Raw genomic sequence first — 20,538 nt, 5'->3', positions numbered from 1 at the left:
CAATTAATATATTATAAAGTATGGATTTGTTTAAATAAAGCTGACAGCAATATTCTGTCCTAATTTAAGAGCAATATTACATATTTAATATTTAATTATCAATTCTTTTATGAATAAAAATCACGATTTATCTGATTGGGGTGCATGTTGCGTTGTCGTTTGTAGTGTTGCCAGTTGTCAAAAGTACTTGATTGAAAATTGAACACGCCAATAAAGTGCACAACGGATTATTTTGGTTTCATGAAATCACTACTGACATCTACCAACGTTACGAACAAAAATGTTATAAACATTGGCGAGGCATTGTCAAAGTTGTTGAATTTTGCCATAATATTGAAGATTTCGCGTTCTTCCGTGTTCAACATGTGTTGATTTACCGATATTTGTATCTGTGATCGCAGCATTCGATTGCATATACGAAGGCGCGATTGATTATCGGTGTTCCTTGCCTGCTATGGATATAGCCCAGTCGTTCTCCCTTCTGCCTGGAGATCCTCGCTTAATCGATCATATCGTTTGCGAACTCAAATCTCAGGGAAAATTCGATCAGGTTGGTGGATTTCAATAATGAAACATGTATATTTACAATTGAATGTCTTCATTGCGTAATGTTTTTGTGTATCCCGGCTCTTTGAATCCGAAGCCGCCATGAAGGCGTGTGATTGTATACTTATATATTTGTACGTACTCGTCACATTTCTGAGGTTGTCTCGCGTTATATATTTATAGCTTACTTTGCAATATAAAACATAATAAAACATAACTATGGCATTTCTGTTATCTGCAGGCGAGTTTATTATCCTTTTATAGAATGATTATTTTTATTTATTTTTATAATGTACAATGGTTTACATTGTTAGTCAGGAAGTGACATCAGTGTGTAAATCCACACGCTCACCTCTTTTACTTTCTGATGCCTTGGTGTTTGTGTAGAATACATTGAAGTGTAATCGTTTTGAAGCTAGATAATGTTAATACAGATAAAACATTTATTAAAAAAAAATCGCTTTTCTTTTAAATTAAAATTCTCATCATTGAAATGTCAAGTTTTGATAATGCAATTAATTTTTTTTTAGTTTATCTTTCTGAACTCTCGCATTTGAATTGTACTGTGCACAATTTGTAATCTTACATCGTATTGTGTCTACAATGCCCCTTCAATTACCCCTGATGTCTAAATTAACACACTTAGGACGGCAAAGGTATTTCTACCCGTTAGGTCGATTGATGCTTAAGGACGGGAAGGGTATTTTTACCTTCTGCGCCGGCCTCATTTCAACGTTTGCAAAGAAGGAATTGTTCAATGTTTTTATAAGAATATTATGTACCAGTCTCTTTGTTAAGATCTTACTTAAATGTACATAATTATTAAAAGTCCGCAGGCATAAAAAACATTTGTCCAAAGTGTGTTAATATTACCTTAGACTGGTCAATGAAGATAATACTGCGTCAACATCATGCAGTGCCCTATGCATCATTGGGTGTTCTAACCGTTATCCGGTTAGAAGAATAATATGAAAAAACCTACAATGTGTTAAATAGTAATAAGTCAGAATTTGATGGATTTATTGGGATGCAGGGGCGTGTGTTCCATGTAGTTAGAAAAGTAGTTTCCTATCCTAACTTACCCGCGTGACATATAAAAACGCAACTAATACCTGCGTTAACTTACTAAGTAAGACCAGGCTTACCTTACTACCTACCCCTACTGTCTACCCTAGTAAGTAGTGTCTAATTTACCTTACTACCTACACCTACTGCCTACCCTCGTAAGTAGTCTCTAGCTTACCTTATAATTTTATTTATTTTATTTTATTCACATAAACGACCGGAGGGCTTTTATAAGTAAAATTCAAGTTACAAAAAATATAAAGCTGTTTTAAGAAAACAGACAAGCACATTCAAATAAATAATAATAATAATAATAATTTGGATAATTTGTATAATTTGTATAGCGCAGGGGTTCCCAAAGTGTGCGCCGCGGCGCCCTGGTGCGCCGTAGAAAGTAAAGAGGGCGCCGTGAGTCCATCCTCTATCATTATCCGAAACCACAAATATTCTCTTTTTTATTGTTCTCTGTTTCAATTCTGAATTCTTATAAAAATAAAAATAAAACAAACTAACCATCACGCCGCTTCTCCGCAGGGGTAGGCAGAGGGAATAGAACGCCACACCACTCTGTCTTTGCAAACGTTCTTCGCCTCTTCCACGTTCATGCATCTCCTCATACATACCCGCCGATTGTTACGACTCCTAACCTGACCACTTTAATATGTCTTTAACCTGATCCACGCGGCTCGCATAACCGTATGTGTTTTCACAAAACATTCCCCGAACGCGGCTGACATAACTGTATGTGTTTTTACTTTGCTCCAAGTTTCGAATCTCAGTTCAACTTGGAGGGATTTTTTCATGGTGTGGAACTTTGGATAAAATAATACGTCAATCCTCGGGCTTATGACATCTGTTGAAATATCTGACTAATAATTTGTAACATCACAAGGATAAATAAAAGAACAGATCCCTGATTTTTCTTGCGGTCGGTAAGTCGGTAGTCTGCGCCATGATCATGCCCTATATCTGTCTCACTCTCGATGCTACGCATCGCCAGTGGGTAAGAGTGACACACGATGCGTGCTTTGATTTATTTATGTTACGATCTTATTTGTTTATATAACGATATATTTCAAGAATTATGTGACACAAGTGTATTATAGAGTACCAAGAAGGCACAATGAATCCCATTGAACGTTTTTGTTTAGGAAAATAAATCATTTCTTAACTAAATACATGATAAAAGTAATCATTTAAAAAATGGCGAAATACCGCTGCACACGGGCGTCTCTCAGGAACAAAGTTAATGCGGTTAAAAGGTTAATAAAACTCAAGTGGTATAAAAATAAGTGTTTCCTTAATCATTACTCCAGTAAACATGATTTATCGCAACATGGCAATTTTGACATCATGTTTTAAACATGTTTCAATATAAATCACGTCATAAATCATGTTTTGTATTGGTCGTACATATTCGACCATACTCCTGGAAAGGCGAATTAATGCACATGCCAAAGAACTTTTGAGCGCAAAGGATCAAGTCGCTCACTCCTTTCAAGAACGTCATAAATAAAAAAAAGTTGATTTTTCAGGAGAATGTTTTGAAAGTTTAAAAATATAACACAAAGTATTTAAAATAAATATCAAGCCACTTATTGAACTTTTTACTGTGCAACAGATCTTTTTAGGTAAAACCTGAAGGTTTTTTCTCCATTTGAAAAATATTTAGTATGATTTTAAAAAATAATTAAACAATACCTTTTCTTCAAAATTCAAAAACAACACTTTCTGCCCTGTAGCGGGTAAATATTAAGTTAAAAATATGCTTCTTTTGCTGGGATATAGTACATTTTCTGGGCATTCCGAAAACATGCACAACTGTAAATTGTCAATTTTTGATTTATGACGTTCTTGAAAAGAGTGAGCGACATGGCAAAGAACTTTTGAGCGCAAAGGTTCAAGTGTGGTATTTTCCAGTTCCGCAAGGAGTGCATTGCGGATGTAGACACGAAGCCGGCCTACCAGAACCTGCGGCAGCGGGTGGAGGGCTCCGTGGCCGGATTCCTCAGCAACCAGAAGTGGAAGCCCGAGCTCAACAAGAACCAGCTCAGGGAGAAACTCAGGAAGCACATCTTGGAGTGAGTCCATTTTTTAACATGTATTTACTACAACTTGACTTTAAAAATGAGAAAATCAATAAATAATATACAGTGAAACCTCTATCTATCGTTCCTCGAATAACCGTTTTCCCGGATGTGTCGTTTATTTCCTCTATCCCGAATTAATTTCATACTAAAATAGATCGCATCGATCGTTTCTCTATCACCATTTCCCGCATTCATCGTTCGAATTAGGCTGCATATTTGATAAATTTTGTCTGTTTTTTTTTACATAATGTTCAATTTTCTTACATTCAACGGCAACGTATGGGATAGAAACTATCAAAAGCTTGTGTAACCGATAGCAGGAGAGGTCGATATTGATGAAAAGGAGCCGCTGCCTGTACCTGCATTGCCAGAAGCATGCACACTTTTTGAAAGAAAACTTTCTACAACGCACATTCAATAACCGATGCTGAAAAAAAATACTATTTGCAAAGCCGAAAATATACTATTGACTTACGAAAATAAAACAGTTAAAAAACAAATTTAGATCAATAAACTTGAGTATTTTTAAAAATTCTTTTCAGGTTTGTATTTTTTTTAAATAAATACATTTGCATCTGAAACCTGTATTCTTCTTAGAATTTCAGCCTACAAATGGCTGTACAGATTGGGTATTGACTTCTTAATCCCGCATTCATTGTTTTCCCGCATCCATAGTTTATTTTTATAGGTCCCTTTAAAAATGATAGATAAAAGTTTCACTGTAATAATTACAGGCTTATTTTTTTTGTATTCCACCGTAATACTTTTACGTGTTACATAAAAGTATTATAATATAAAGTTATTTATTTGTAGAGACGGAAACCGCCTCCATAGTGTAATGGTCAGCACGCTCGGCTACCGTTCTGGAGGTCCCGGGTTCGATTCCCAGGGGGGTTCAAATAAATATAAGTGATTTTTTCACTCTTATATTTATTCAATATTAGCCTGGACTCGTACCTGAAGCGGAGGGCTGATCACCTTTCCTTCGTGTGTTAATGATGAAAATAACACTGTGTTTGTATAATGCAGTGCCCTATGCACCATTGCATGCGGATAAGGGTTAGAAGATGTATGCTTATTTGCAATTTTAATTGCTGAAGAATTTTTCTTATATGTTTTTAGTATGTTTTTTTGCATTTTTGGACTAAGTAGAATCTACTTAGTCCAAAAATGCAAAAAAAACGTACTACAAAAAAAATGTCCCTTACTGTGTTTTAAGTTTGGACAGGCGTATAGGCATTGTATAGGCGGCGTTTTCAGATACTTTACATGGTCTTTCCTTCTTTCCAGTTCAAATTTCCTGGATCAGGGTGTGGAGAGGATAGTGGACCAGGCTGTCAACCCTAAAATAGGGCCAGTTTTCCATCCCCAAGTCGAAGAGGTGGTTTACAAATGCTTCGGGGTGCAGAAGCCGGATCGGTCTGACTCCGTCGCTAACGGAGACACTGACTCTAAACTAGAGCTGAAAGTCTCGACCGATGACCTACTTCCCGGCGACTTAGAAGCCGTCAGCCCCGATTCTGTCAAGTCACACGAGAAGCCCGCAGAGAGCCTGTTCCGGGATATCCAGCTGCCTCCCGACATCGAAATGGTCGAGAAAAAGGAAGAAACGGAGGTCAAAGTCGAAAGGGCTTTTCCCAATGTCGATACGGAAGATTCTGAGGATTCGAAGGATGATGATTTTGAATCACCGGCTTTCGAACCACTGGATGATGATCTGATCAAAAGTAGTGGCAGTCCGAACCTCTCGCGAATGTCGGGAGTCAGCGATGTAAACTCTCAGGATTCAAACGACTCCAAGGTGCTGTTGAAAACTAAGAAGTCTCACCTGCTAGAGCCGCAGTTGTCTCAGGCATCCACAGACTCCGATATCTCCATCAAGGTTTCCAAAGCGGGCAAGAAGTCCCTGATTTACGACAGCACTTTTAGCGGAGACGAGGCCAACATCACTTCAGCCGCCAAAAAAGATACCAACTCTTCCGCCAAGTTTAATTTCAGCAATGACGATAACTCTTCGGATGCGAGACAGTGTTTCGAGCATTCTCAGAGCAAGGACGAGGCGATGGAGTGTGACGATGCCGATAACAGCGCCGACGAGAGCTTCGGAAAAGGTCTGTCCGAAGACAAGGCTTCCCGAGTCGTCAAAAGTTCCGGCAGCAGCGAAACTGCGGAGCTCATTGACCGTCACAGAGCCAGCGTCGAATCCAAGGCTTCTTCCGAAGACAATAAACCGACCGCCGGCTTCGACGTTTCCATGGACTCTGACGAATCTAAATCCAGCAGCGTCTTCGCAAATTTAAAACACGAAACATACCGAGCTAAGGAAACTTACACATTCACCAACAAGATTTCCACTATGACTGAACACAGTGCGGACGGAGACGACTCTGGCAGCGACGGTTTGAAAATCAACTTGCAAGAAACGGTTCAATATTCGAGACAAGATATCGTTAACATCAATCGGTTGAGCATATCCGGCTCGGAGGATACGTCCGCCAATATCAAGTCTCCGAATGACGACATCAAAAGTAAACGCAGAGACAGCCACGGCGACAGTCACAAAGGCGGATCGAAGGGCGAACGACGCCCGAGCGGCAGCCACCATTCCAAGGGACACGGGAGAGACGACAAGCGTCACTCCAAGAGCTCCTCGCATTCCAAACATCATGACAGAAAGTATAGCGGCTCTTCCTGCGACAGGAAGGAGTCTTCTCATTCCAAGGAGGGCAAGGAGTCCGAAAAAGACAAGTACGGGGAGTCCAGTAACGGAGAGTCCAGGAAGGACTCCGGCGACAGGCGCAAGAGCTCGTCTTCCAGGCACCACAGCAGCTCCAAGCGCCGTGACGATGCCCACCACTCTCGCCACTCCGCCTCCAAGTCGGACGGCCATTCCTCCCGCCGCGACTCGCACAGGAGCGACAGGGATAAGGACTCTTCCAAGCGCTCGGAGAGCAAGGAGCCCGGCAGAGACAAGTCCTCTTCCAAGCGCGCAGACAAGGGTGATCACTCCGGCTCCGCCGACAGAAGCAAGTCCTCGTCCCACGGTCACCAGAAGGACAAGAGCGCCTCCAAACATTCCGGTTCGGAGAAATCGAGGAAATCCTCTAGTGACAAGAAAGACGATAAGAAAAGTAAGGAGAAATCGGAAAAAGACGATCATTACGGCGCTTCCGGCCGGGGAGGCAGAACTCGGCGCTCCACCGACAGAGATTCCAACGACGGAAACAACGGTTCCAAGAGCTCCACCTCCAACTCTGCCGAATCATCCAACCAAACGGCCAACCAATCCTCCGCGAAAGAGAAATCCGGAAGTTCCAAAGACAATTGCTCCAACGGCAACTACTCCTCGGGACAGAGTGACAGCGCCGCCAAAGACAAGCTGAACATATCTCTTGGTGGCTACATCAAGTCGGAATTCAACATGTTCCAACCCGTGGTGAAGAAGCCCCCCGTGCCCCTCATGAACCTGCACCGCTCGCCAGACGCTGTCGTCAAGAAGCCCATACACATCGACAGTCAACTCAACCCCGTCAAGCTGGAGGAACCCAAACCCGAAGAGCCTCCTCAAGACCGAGACCAGAAGATGAGGAAACCCAAATTCGCATCCAACATCTTCGAAGCCCGAAAGCTGATGAAGGTCCGCAAGAACATGGATAAGATGGAGTTGAAACGGAAACAGGACGCCCGAGAACTCGTCGAAAAACAGAATAACGTTCCTAAAAATGAAAGCAAAGTGTATTCCGGATTATCCGGACCGGAATTGCGCATCTCTTGCTCTAAGCTGGACACCGACACCCTGAAAAAATCTCCAAAGTCCAAAAAAACCAGGAACAGTTCCTCTCACCAACGAGATCTTTCGTACTTCGAAGAGGACTTGAAAAAGCAATCGCTGATCGACCTAGAAAAAGTCAAAAAAGTTCTGAAAAAGTTTTTGGCCACTATAAACGGAGTGGAAGAAAGGCCCGGTTCGGTCCTGCATTTCATCGCGTGCGACAAGGACCTAGAGCGGGCGTTTGTCAGACTCGGTCGTAAAAATCACACGATACAGACTGTCAACATTGTCAGGAACGGCGTCGTCCAGCAAAAAACCAAAGCTAGTCCCCGCAAACTGGAAATCACGGAGAACTCGGAGATCGTTCTGCCGTCAAGCTCCCAGGGCTACGTAGATTCGATGAGTGCGAAATACACGACGCAAAGTGAGATCCTGAAATCGAAGCGACTGCCGTTGAAAAAGAGAAAATTACCGGGAAGAAAAATCGTCAGAAGTGATGTGAAACCCGATTATTTGGTAGAAATCAAATCGGACGCAGTCCATGAAAAAGATGTGCCCGTATTCGGGAGTGATTTGTCAAGCGTTGTCGGTGACTTCCAAGACCACAGCATCAGCACGATGGACATGTCCAATGATTACAGCAAGGAGTATTACTCCAGCATCGACGACATGTTGAGCCGCGCCACCAAACAGGAGATAATGGAGATCATCCTGGGCGGCGGGGTCAACTTTGACGCCTCGAACGTCGATCTGAAACTCGTAAAAAACGAAACTTACAACAGCATTTGCGAAGCTAAAGTCGACACGACTAACGGCAAAACGGCTGCCAACAGAAAACGCAAAATATCTTTCCAGCTGGATGAGCCGACCAACAACAACAATCAAGTCAAGGGACAGATCGAAGCGACTATTCCAAAAAGACGCTATATCGAGGGTGTTTCATCCACAGATGGTATGTACAATTTTAAAAACATATTATTTTATAAATGCTTCTTTTTTTTTTTTTGTAGACCCTAGGGATCTGTGCCTCCGCATGTCGCTCTTGGGATGTCGACTCCCAGCTGTCTTTCCATCTTTTCGGAGGTCTGCCTAAGGGGCCGCGTCCTTCAGGGTTGCCTTGGAGGGCGATACGTGGAAGTCTGTCTTCTGATATTCTGTTTATATGTTCCTTCCAGTATCGCCTTCGTTGTCGTCCCCACCTCACGATATCGTCCGTCTTACACATGCTGGTATTTCTTACTCGGTCTCGCAATGTGTTTCCGGTTATGGATTGTAGAGTCTTCATCTCGGAGATTCGAAGTCAAGATTTTGTTCTGGAAGTATCTGCTCTTGCCTCAATCCCATAAGTGGCTATTGGTCGAACAAATGTTTTGGATATTTTCATTTTACTTTCTATTCTCATGTGTTTGTTCCTCCACACCGAGTTTCTGAGGCATCCTGATATAACTGCAGCCTTGTAAGCCTTATCATCATCACAAATGATTTTTAAATTTTAACCCGCAGGTCGATTGTAAAAGCTTTACTAAAAAAATCCTTCTTTTTCTCCTTCTTCTTGGTGTATGTCTTGTGGCCCTTTTTTAAGATGTACTAGCCGACTGACTAAAAATCCGATTTGTGAAAATGGACTTTTATCGTAGATTAATGGCCATTTCAAATCTATATTACACTACTGACATTTCATTGTATGGGAAATATTTTGTTAAAATAAATCACGCATGCCTTAATGATGGTTTTTCACTAACTTTTACTTATTTTGAAGATAAATTTCACATGTGAAATTTATTCTGATGAAGAATATATGCAACTTATATAACGGGTGATTCATTATGACCTTTTTTCAATAGACTTTCATTAAAACATTGCCTACGCACTACAAGATAACTAGTAGATTGCATTCTTTGCTAGGACTCTGACTAGGAGTTATCTCGTACTGTGTTTACTTGCAAAACACAAAACACATTATATTGGTAACTATCCGGAGCATACAGACCGGTGCTCCGGATAATTTCAGGATTAATTATACCATCACATCTACATTCACTATCCACACTATCTCTTTACAATCCTCTAAAGATAGAGGCTTTGCGGGTTATTCATTGAAAGTAATAAATTTAACTATTTTAGTGCTGATATTTATTTCTTGTACATATATGCTAAAATTGCAATTGGCACCTGAAGCGGAGGGCTGATCACCTTTCCTTCATGTGTTGAAAGATCAAGATAACACTATGTTTATGTGATGCAGTGCCCTATGCACCATTGGTGTGCGGATAAGGGTTTGAATGAATGAAATGTGTTTACGTGCCATATTCATGCAGCTATGATAAAATTCGTAATACATATATCAGTGCTAATATGGGTAGATGGGCGCGTGGGAAGAGAACAAAAAATCAATGCTGGCTTTGTCGTTGAAAATTTACTTATAAATTAACAGAAAATATAATAATGTACCATAATTAGAGTTTTTAATGTTTGAAATTAGCATGTTAGACCAGAATTCTGAAAATTGCCGTGGCAGTCAATGTGTTAAAAAAAGTCATAATAATTCACCCTGTATATCTTAATCTTACTTTATATATAATATATGGGTACTATATCTAGATTGAGTTTATGGTAAAAAAAACTGTATGAACACATTTGGTTTTGGTCCCCTAAACTGTTGCATGCTCTATCCCCTACTAACGCTTCCTTAATGCTTTGCACAGAACCCGGTGAGTGTTTAGTCCCTGCTAACGGCCTTCCCGCGGGTACTGGGCTAGGCGACCCGAGGTCGGTCTGTAAGGGCCGAGCCAGGCGGGTGGGACTCTCCAGAATTAGAAAGACAGGTGCGGATTGTTCTTGATCATTGGCAGACGGTATGGATAGTGGACTTTGTATTTCATCACGATGACGCTGGACAGCAAAACGCCTCCATTTTGCATGTTTTTATTTATTTTTAGGTTAAAGAGGGGGTAGGTCAATGTCCCAAAAGACCCAACTCTAAAATTTGGTATTAGCTTCACATATCGCTCACTCCTTTCAAGAACGTCATAAATAAAAAAACTCGATTTTTCAGGAGAATGTTTTTAATGTTTAAAAATATAATACAATGTATTAAAAATAAATATCAAGCCACTTACTGAACTTTTTAGATCTTAGGTAAAACCTGAATGTTTTTTCTCCAATTGAAAAATATTTAGAATATTTAAAAAAATAATTAAACAATACCTTTTCTTCAAAATTCAAAAACAACACTTTCTGCCGTGTAGCGGGTAAGTATTAAGTTAAAAATATACCTCTTTTGCTGGGATATAGTACATTTTCTGGGCATTACGAAAACATGCACAACTGGAAATTGACAATTTTTGATATATGACATTCTTGAAAGGAGTAAGCGATACGGTGTTTGAAAATGATGCGGAATGCATCGAAACACGTGTCACAATAGATTTTTTAAATGTGGTATTTACTAAGTAAAACATAAATTAAAAATGGATAGATTTTATCACAATGTGACTGCCGAATCAATTAATGAAGTAATGTTTTTATTTGCAATGATTTGTTTATAAATATAAAAAATAAATTAAAACAAATATCTGGTACCTTGTTGAATTTTCAACCACTTCACGCTCGTTTTTAGCAATTCTCGCCAATATATTAGCGCCCGCAGAACAGATGAGTCGGTATAATAACTCAAAATTAAACATTGTTTGCGGGAAACACTTTTTTTAGGTTAAAAAGGTTTTTTTTTACATACTGTTGGTGAATAACCAAAAAGTGGTGTTTCACAACATTTTGATTAAGGACATCCCTTTAAACCGGAATCATATAAGCACAATTAACATATTGTTTGCAGGAAACGCTTAAAAGCCTATTTTACATACTGTTGTTGAAGAGTGAGAGACGCTTATAAGCGTTCTATTTGCTTACTTTTGGTAGAGCGTGAGAGACGCCAAGAATCATTGTACAGATGGGAATTGGGTTTGCGGTTACTTGTGATTAGGTTACTTGCTGTTAGTATACGACCCCAATTAGCCACACTAATTAGGGTCGGGGTTGATGAAAAACCGCGCCACAATAATTTGTTAAGATTCAAATATGTATAATTTTTTAATAGTTGAAAAATTGCTTTCGTATAAATAAATTGTGACTGTTATAAAATCACTATAAATATTTTATTATAACTTAATTATTACCGTTTCGAAGCTAACCACTTCTTTTTCAAGATTGATTAATACGTATTAATACATATTAATTAATTAAAATCACTATAAATATTTTATTATTACTTAATTGTAATGTCTACCGGTTTCGAAGCTAACAGCTTCTTTATCGAGACTAATTAATATGTATTAATACATATTAATTAATTAAAATCGTAAATATTTTATTGTAACTTAATTATAATGTCTACCGGTTTCGAAGCTAACCGCTTCTTTATCAAGACTAATTAATATGTATTAATACATATTAATCAGTTAAAATCGCTATAAATATTTTATTGTAACTAAATTATAATGTCTACCGGTTTCGAAGCTAACCGCTTCTTTATCAAGACTGATTAATACGTATTAATTAATTAATAATAAGTATTCATCAGTCTTGATAATAAAGCGGTTAGCTTGGAAACCGGTAGACATTATAATTAAGTTATGATAAAATATTTATAGTGGTTTTAAAACAAAGTTACATTTTAATTATAAAATGGAAAATCACAAAGTTAGTGCTTCAATTATAAATTATAATTTTTTTTTTTTATAAAAATTCAATTTCATTCCTCTCAATCAATGCGCCTTTTTGCAGGAATCACCCGGAATAAGCTGAATGTCTCATTCAACATTCCCGGAAGCCCTGAGAGCGACAAGTCGGTCGAGAATCACATCAATCAGAGTGTCCATCTCACGGTCAAGGCGTCGAAGAACTTCAAGGAGAATTCCGACAAGGTGGTCTCCACGGCTCTCAACCAGGCCAACCACCAGATGAGCAAGCGTACGCGCAACTTCAAAGACAATGTGTCCATGAAGAATTGCATAAATGAAAAAATATTTGAGCCAAATATGCTGTCGATGGAACAAGCGCAGTAGCTTCGTAAGATAAAATTAAAACTTACAAAATTTTAATAGTTTTGTATTTTCAACATGTTGACTGCCAACTACAAGATGACTCGTAGATTGTGTTCTTTGCTAGGATGCCGACTAGGAGTTATCTCGTACTGTGTTTACTTGCAATATTTGTGCAGCTACGATGAAATTCCTAGTATGTCAGTGCTAATATCACTCACTCCGTTCAAGAACGACATAAATAAAAAAAACTTGATTTTTTAGGAGAAGGTAAAGAATAGTACAATGTATTAAAAATAAATATCAAGCCACTTATTGAATTTTTTTACTGTGCAACAGATCTTTTTACGTAAAATCTGAAGGTTTTATATCCATTTGAAAAATATTTAGTATATTTAAAAAAATAATTTAACACTACCTTTTCTTCAAAATGCAAAAACAATTCTGCCCTGTAGCGGGTAAATATTAAGTTAAAAATATGCCTCTTTTGCTGGGATATAGAACATTTTCTGGGCATTCCGAAAACATGCACAACTGAAAATTGACGATTTTTGATTTATGACATTCTTGAAAGGAGTGAGCGATATGGGTTTTTATGTATTAAGTGTTAAATCAAGCACTGGTTTTTTGAGTCTACTAAATTGTATTTTATTGTTAAAAAAAACACATAAAAATCAATTTTGTCACAGTTGTTTCGCTTAGTTAATAATAATAATAATAATAAATTTGGATAACTTATATAGCGCCATTTTCGTAAAATACTAACTCAAGGGCGCTTCATATGTTATAAGTTATGGCATATTCAAACGAATGTGCCATAAAATGCCATAACTAGGCGAAACAATCGTTACAAAATTGGTTTTTATGTGTTTTTTTAGTAATAAAATATAACCCAGTAGACTAAAAAAATCAGTGTTTAATTTAACATTTAATACATAAATGAAAATGGAGTTCTACAAATTAAACGTCAAATCTATAAATACTAATACATATGGAAAGAGAAAAAATCAATTCTATCTCTTAATACTAGAAAATAATATTAGAGAATTTCTTAATACATAAATGAACAGAAAATATAATTATAAATTTTTTAATAAAATTAAACAACTGTGTTTTTACCACTTTTTTATTATTAATACACTTTAACCGACCGGTTTCAAGAAGAACCTTGTCTTCATCAGGGTTTATTAAATTCTAAAAAATTAAAATATTAAAATACTCAAAGTTATTACATTCCCTTACTCCTAAATAATAAGTAAGGGAATGTAATAAACTATGAGTATTTTAATGTTTTAGAATTTAATAAACCCTGATGATGACAAGGTTCTTGTTATAACCGGTCGATTAAAGTGTACTAATAATAGAAAAGTGGTTAGAACAAAGTTGTTTAATTTTTTAAAGTTTAAAATGTGTCACAAAGTATCTGCGGAAAGCATTCAAGAATTTTTTTTTATTCAAAATCAAGAGTAAAATAATATTTTTAAGAATTAGCTTTTTAGACTGGAATTCTGAAAATTTCCGTGGCAGGCAGCGTGTTAAAAATAGGATTACAATGTTTTTCGGTGATATCATTCGAGGGGTTGTTTTTAAAGTGAACGAAATATCGCTCACTCCTTTCAAGAACGTCATAAATAAAAAATTGTCAATTTTCAATTGTGCATGTTTTCGGAATGCCCAAAAAATGTACCCAGCAAAAGCGGCATATTTTTAACTTAATATTTACCCGCTACAGGGCAGAAAGTGTTGTTTTTGCATTTTGAAGAAAACGTATTGTTTAATTATTTTTATAAATATACTAAATATTTGTCAAATGGAGAAAGAACCTTCAGGTTTTACCTAAAAAATCTGTTGCACAGTAAAAAGTTCAATAAGTGGCTTGATATTTATTTTTTATACATTGTATTATATTTTTAATCTTAAAAACCGTTCTCCCGTAAAATCAAGTTTTTTGATTTATGACGTTCTTGAAAGGAGTGAGCGATATGTGCTGGTGGCTGTACAAAAAACTATAATGTCTAATTGTCTACGTTTATTTTTTATTTTAGTCAAAAATAGTGTGTCTAATTTTTTGTTAAGATACCGCTGAGAGCGTGCAGAATTATATCTTAGAATATTTTAGGATGTTAATATCAAACTATGATAAGTATTTAATAAAATCAGTTGTTCATAAATCAAATAGGCCGTAATGTTTTATTATATATTTAACCGGATCCACGCGGCTCGGCCCGTATGTATTTTAATAAAACATGCCCCATACGCGGCTGACATAACCGTATGTGTTTTTACTTTGCTCCAAGTTTCGAACCTCTGTTCAACTTGGAGGGATTTTTTCATGGTGTGGAACTTTGGATAAAATAATACGTCAATCCTTGGCCTTATGACATCTGTTGAAATATCTGAATAATAATTTGTAATATCACAAGGATAAATAAAAGAACAGATCCCTGATTTTTCTTGCGGTCGGTAATTAGTCCGCGCCATAATCATGCCCTATATCTGTCTCACTCTCGACGCTACGCATCGCCAGTGGGTAAGAGTGACACACGATGCGTGCTCTGATTTATTTATGTTACGATCTTATTTGTTTATATTACGACATATTTCAAGAATAATGTGACACAAGTGTATTATGGAGTACTAAAAAGGCACAATGAATCCCATTGAACGTTTTTGTTTAGGAAAATAAATCGTTTCTTAACTAAATACATGATAAAAGTAATCATTTTAAAAACGGCGAAATACCGCCGCGTACGGGCGTCTCTCAGGAACAAAGTTGACGCGGTTAAAAGGTTAAAGATTTTTTAAAAATGTTTCAATACCATTCATTTGGATTAGGAATCGTCTTTAATACTTTGTGTGGAGGTGCCCTTTAAATTGTCAGTCAAATTGCGTGATGATAATGATTGTACATATAGTACTAAAAATGAATGTCACTGGTTCAAAAAAGTCAAATATCTCTCGTAAAACACCTCACACTTTCACCAAAACAATGTTTAAAGCTTCTAGACTGACTACAATATGAGAAATAGCTTCGAATTGTTCCAAACAAATCCAATTTATATGTATTTCTATGAATAAAAATAAATAAAAACGCAAGTCTCTGTGCCTGTTTAATTTTTAACCACTCAGATTTTTTTCACAAAAATAAAACTCAAAATAGATTATTTTTTGACATCTCACCAAAGATGAAGAATATGGAAGTCTGGGCATTTACGGGGCTGACGGCCGTCATAGGCTGGTTTGAGTGATCATTTTACGCATGTGTAACATTCACCAATTCTACCCATTATTGACAACCACGCTATTAAAATTCTCGGAAGTTCCATATATGTATATGAACCAATTTTGAAACATTATTCATGAATCACTAGAACTTCACTAGAGACATCTATTGGTGAGATGAAAAGAAGCTTTTTATTGAGCAGAAACTCTTTTATTAGTATGTGAGGTATTTGGACACACTCAAAATGTTCTAAAAATATCAGCTTATTTTGTTTTTTATTAATGAGTTACATAATTTAAAAGTTGTCCAGTTCATAAAAATTATATAGAAGCGTTAAAAAATGTAAAAAAAACTTGACATATTAAAAAAAAAAATAAACTAAGTCTTACCATAATAATTTAAAAGTAAAAAGATAAAATTTGGTCTGAATAATTATTACCAATTAAAAGCTCAGTTGGGTTGTTATATGGTGCAAACAAGTGGAAACACGCATTTGGTTTTGGTGAAGATGTGTTTAATTACGGCAAGATAATATTAAGCACAAAAAAACACACTTTGCTCACTCCTTTCAAGAACGTCATAAATCAAAAAACTTTATTTATCAGGAGAACGTTTTTAAAGTTTAAAAATATAATACATACAATTTATTAAAAATAAATATCAAGCCACTTATTGAACTTTTTACTGTGCAACAATAGGTAAAACCTGAATGTTTTTTCTTCTTTTGAGAAATATTTAGAATATTTAAAAAAATAATTAAACAATACCTTTTCTTCACAATTCAAAAACAACACTTTCTGCCCTGTAGCGGGTAAATATTAAGTTAAAAATAAGCCTCTTTTGCTGGGATATAGTACATTTTCTGGGCATTCAGAAAACATGCACAACTGAAAATTGACGATTTTTGATTTATGACGTTCTTGAAAGGAGTGAGCGACTTATATATAAATGTGTGTGTGTAATTACACATACTGCATCCACACTACAATATGTTGAAATAGTTTTATCACATAAATCCATAAGACTTCTGATCCATCGGTTGGTTATATTGCGAAAAGTATGTCAAATGACACATTTCAGACGGGTTTTATGACACATTTAGCCTTCTCTGCAGAACATGGTAGGCGCCAATTTGAGAAAAATAATTTTGTTACATGGTCATGATAGAACTTTAGGATGTTTTTTAAAAAATCAAATAGTTTATCTTTGTCCGCCTCCGTAGGGTAATGGTCAGCACGCTCAGCTACCGTTCTGGAGGTCCCGGGTTCGATTCCCAGGGGGGGTCAAATAAATATAAGTGATTTTTTCACTCTAATATTTATTCAATATTACTCTGGACTGGTACCTGAAGCGGAGGGCTGATCACCTTTCCTTCGTGTGTAAACGATCGAGATAACATTGGGTTTATATGAAGCAGTGCCCTATGCACCATTGGGGTGCGGATAAGGGTTTGATTATTATGATTATTTTTTTATGGGAATAAATTACTTGCTACAGTCATACATACCCTATGTTTCATAGGGCACTGCATCACATAGATGTAGTGTTATCTTGATTGTAGATTACACGAAGGCAAAGTTATCAGTTCTGCGCTTCAAGTACCGGTCTAGGGTGATATATTGAATAAATATTGGGTTTAAAAATCACTTATTATGTAATATTTATTTTAATCGCCAAGGGAATTAAACCCTGGAACTCGGGCATGGAAGCCAAACTATTAATTAATACACTTAGGACGGGAAAGTTATTTCTATCCGTTGGGTCGATTGATGCTTCAGGACGGGAAGGGTATTTTTACCTTCTGCGCTTGCCTTATTTTTAAGTCAGAAAATAAGGAATTACATATTTAATGTTTTTGTATAAATATTATGTACCAATCTCTTTGTTAAGGTTTTAACTATATGTACATAATTATCAAACCCCGTCGCCAGCGGTCTGCAGGCGTAAAAACCTTCTTCTTCTTCTTTTTGTAGATCCTAGGTATCTGTTTGTGCCTCCGCATGTCGCTCTTGGGATATCGACTCCCAGCTGTCTTTCCATCTTTTCGGAGGTCTGCCTGGGGGTCTGCGTCCTTCAGGGTTACCTTGAAGGGCGATACGTGGAAGTCTGTCTTCTGACATTTTGTTTATATGTTCATTCCAGTATCGCCTTTGTTGTCATCCCCACTTCATGATATCCTCCGTCTTACACATGCTCCGGATGTCGGTATTTCTTACTCGGTCTCGTAATGTGTTTCCGGTTATGGATCGGAGAGTCTTCATGTCGCAGGTTCAAAGTCGAGATTTTGTTCTGGAAGTATCTGCTCTTGCCTCAATCCCATAAGTGGCTATTGGTCGAACAAATGTTTTGTATATTTTCATTTTACTTTCTATTCTCATGTGTTTGTTCCTCCACACCGAGTTTCTGAGGCATCCGGATATAACTGCAGCCTTGTTTATTTGTTTCTGAGTCTCACCATATACGTCACTGTAGTTACTGACGCGTAAAAACCACCAGTCCGAAATGTGTTAATATATCACAAAATATTACTTTGACTCTGGAAACTTTTTATACTTACAATGCTCTGTCGAGAAGGCTTCAATATAGTTTAGGTTTCTTTAAAATGTACCATTTATCAAATTGATATGTCTTGTTTTGATCGTAAATTTGAAAACTGTATATGTAAGAACAATTTTGATGCTGGGTTCAGAGTAAGAACGCTGATGGCTATAAACAATATATTTTTTCCCCTGTTTTTTTGGTGTTTTTATTTCTTGTCACAATGTAATATTCCATATCCGACATTATTCATTTCACACGTGTATAATAATCCCACTTATTTAGGCTACGATAATTAAGTCATTTGTATTGATATAATTAAGTAGTATCTCATAAAATTTATGTTCTATTTTATCATTTTGTTTTGCATTTCGTTAAATTAAAATCGTAAATCTTTGTATGTTGAGAATTCCTACTGACAGCGCAGTTGGAATTATATTTTTTATTTAGCATTATCATTTATGTATATTATGAAAAATAAAATGACTTAAATCATGCTGTTTTATTTATTTTTACCTACCAAATAACCGAGGTTGGTTGATTACTCTTCATGTGATCACATGGAGAGTCACAATGTTTCAAGAGCTGCAGCTTTTTAGATGGGAGTTGCATTTATTATTTACCTTGCTTATAACTTACAATCCTCGGGGTTGGAAGAAGAGACATGAGGGGTTGATGCACTCAGGTGGCATTCTAAGGACATGTCCCAACCATGTCCACCTTCTTCTCTTTAGGACTTCCAGTATGAGGGGCTGTTGAGTTCTTCTCCTCACATCGTCATTCCTGACCAAGTCATACCACTTTATACCCAGTATTCGCCTCAGGCACCTATTTTCAAAACTTGCTAGTTTCTTGCTTTGAGTTTGGTGAGGTGCCACGACTCACCCGTACAGCAACACTTAGGATGCAGGCGTTAAAAAGATGACACTTGGTTTTTGTCGAGTAAAGCAGTGAGTCCCAGACATTGCGCATTTTATTGAATATGGCTCCTGCCATTCCGAGCTGTACATTCAGTTCCTTCTGGACACTACCATCCTCCACCATTATTTACCTTGCTTATTACGTACAACACAACACCAAGATGAAGCTTGTCGGGAGCTTGGTCCACTCCATTTTTCTCTATGAAAGAAAAATTGATGCCTCCGAAATGTGGTGTTGGGGGCGCATGCTCCGAATTCCATGGACAGCTAGACGCATCAATGAGTTCATTCGCCAGGAACTACGCTTGGATGGCTTGACTCTGGCCAATATCTGTACCCAACGGATTCTCTAGTTCTTTGGACACGTTGCGCGTGGCAACGAGGATAGCCTGGAACGACTAGTTGTGGTCGGTAGCCTGGAGGGAAAGAGAGAGAGAGGAAGATCCCCCACACAATGGACCGATCAAATTAAGGCAGCAGCAGGCACCTCAGTGGCTGGAGCGCTACATGCAGCGCAGTCAAGGGATAACTGGAGAAGAGTCATTGCTTCTGCAAGGGTCACAACCCTAAGCAATGAGGAATAAGATGGAGAAGAAGAAGATTATGTACAAGGTTTAGAGACCAATTAGAAGATTTTTGTTTCTTCTAGCTAACAACATGTTTTATTTTAATCTGTGTTGGGAACAGGAAGGATAAACTAGTGTGGGCCAATCAGGAACTTCTCAGCTTTTGCTTATTGCCGGGAGAAAATGTAAAACTCCTCAGGAGAAGCCGGACTGTTGACTGTCGTCAACAGACCTTCTGTTCCGCTAGAAGAAGGTTCGGCATTTTGTGTCCTAGCTTGGTTCATGGCACCAATTTACTTTACTATTTTTATCATGTATGATACCACCTCTCGTGAGAGTTCCTTATGAACTAACACTGATCTGATGTCGGATAGGTCCTTACCTAGGCTTCTGAAACGCGCCTCCATCTGTTGTCTTTGAACAAAAGTTGCAACTGGAGACTACATCATCATACTTAGTTTTATTTTTTCGTTATCATTTGCAATTTCATACGGGCCCAAATTTTTGCTGCACGCTGATATGCTTTTGCTTGAATTATGACCTAAATTAACAGCTTGGAAATACAATAAAACATCACTGTTTCCATGTCTATATTACTTTATTTATTTCAATTAAACAGTCTACAGCAGAACCTTGATGTAATGAACCTCAATATAACGAATTACTCGATGTAACAATTTTTGAAAATCCCATTAAACTAGCTTTAAATGAAAAATATACCTCTACATAACGAATCGAAACTCTCGTCTGGAGCATACAGCGAAACGTGGACTATTGGC

General features: G+C 37.3%; 1 protein-coding gene across 2 annotated transcripts; it reads left to right on the top strand.

Annotated features, from left to right (window-relative positions):
• The first annotated feature begins 285 nt into the window (after positions 1 to 285).
• On the top strand, positions 286 to 15,578 carry LOC148305174 (uncharacterized). 2 transcript variants are annotated; one of them, XM_088267105.1, is made up of 5 exons: positions 286 to 550; positions 3,532 to 3,692; positions 4,992 to 8,425; positions 10,179 to 10,298; positions 12,256 to 15,578. In XM_088267105.1, exons 1-5 carry the CDS (start codon positions 455 to 457, stop codon positions 12,534 to 12,536), a joined length of 4,092 nt encoding a protein of 1,363 aa, XP_088123231.1. In that variant the 5' UTR covers positions 286 to 454; the 3' UTR covers positions 12,537 to 15,578. The 2 variants fall into 2 exon arrangements, with proteins under 2 accessions (XP_088123231.1, XP_088123232.1); XM_088267106.1 differs by lacking the exon at positions 10,179 to 10,298.
• Positions 15,579 to 20,538: the final 4,960 nt, after the last annotated feature.

Source organism: Brachycentrus maculatus, unplaced genomic scaffold (genome assembly GCF_059751285.1).
Source record: "Brachycentrus maculatus isolate JH-2025_06_01 unplaced genomic scaffold, ASM5975128v1 h1tg000282l, whole genome shotgun sequence".
Classification (NCBI taxonomy): Eukaryota; Metazoa; Arthropoda; class Insecta; order Trichoptera; family Brachycentridae; genus Brachycentrus; species Brachycentrus maculatus.
The sequence above is the reverse complement of the archived record's forward strand: the minus strand, read 5'-3'. Positions and strand labels throughout refer to the sequence as shown.

What these genes read in the sequence shown, in the direction of transcription:
- LOC148305174 (XM_088267105.1), top strand. Translation starts at nt 455, where the DNA reads ATGGATATAGCCCAGTCGTTCTCCCTTCTGCCTGGAGATCCTCGCTTA. An exon ending in CTCAGGGAAAATTCGATCAG is followed by an intron (nt 551 to 3,531) that starts GTTGGTGGATTT and finishes GGTATTTTCCAG; the next exon opens with TTCCGCAAGGAGTGCATTGC. An exon ending in CTCAGGAAGCACATCTTGGA is followed by an intron (nt 3,693 to 4,991) that starts GTGAGTCCATTT and finishes CCTTCTTTCCAG; the next exon opens with TTCAAATTTCCTGGATCAGG.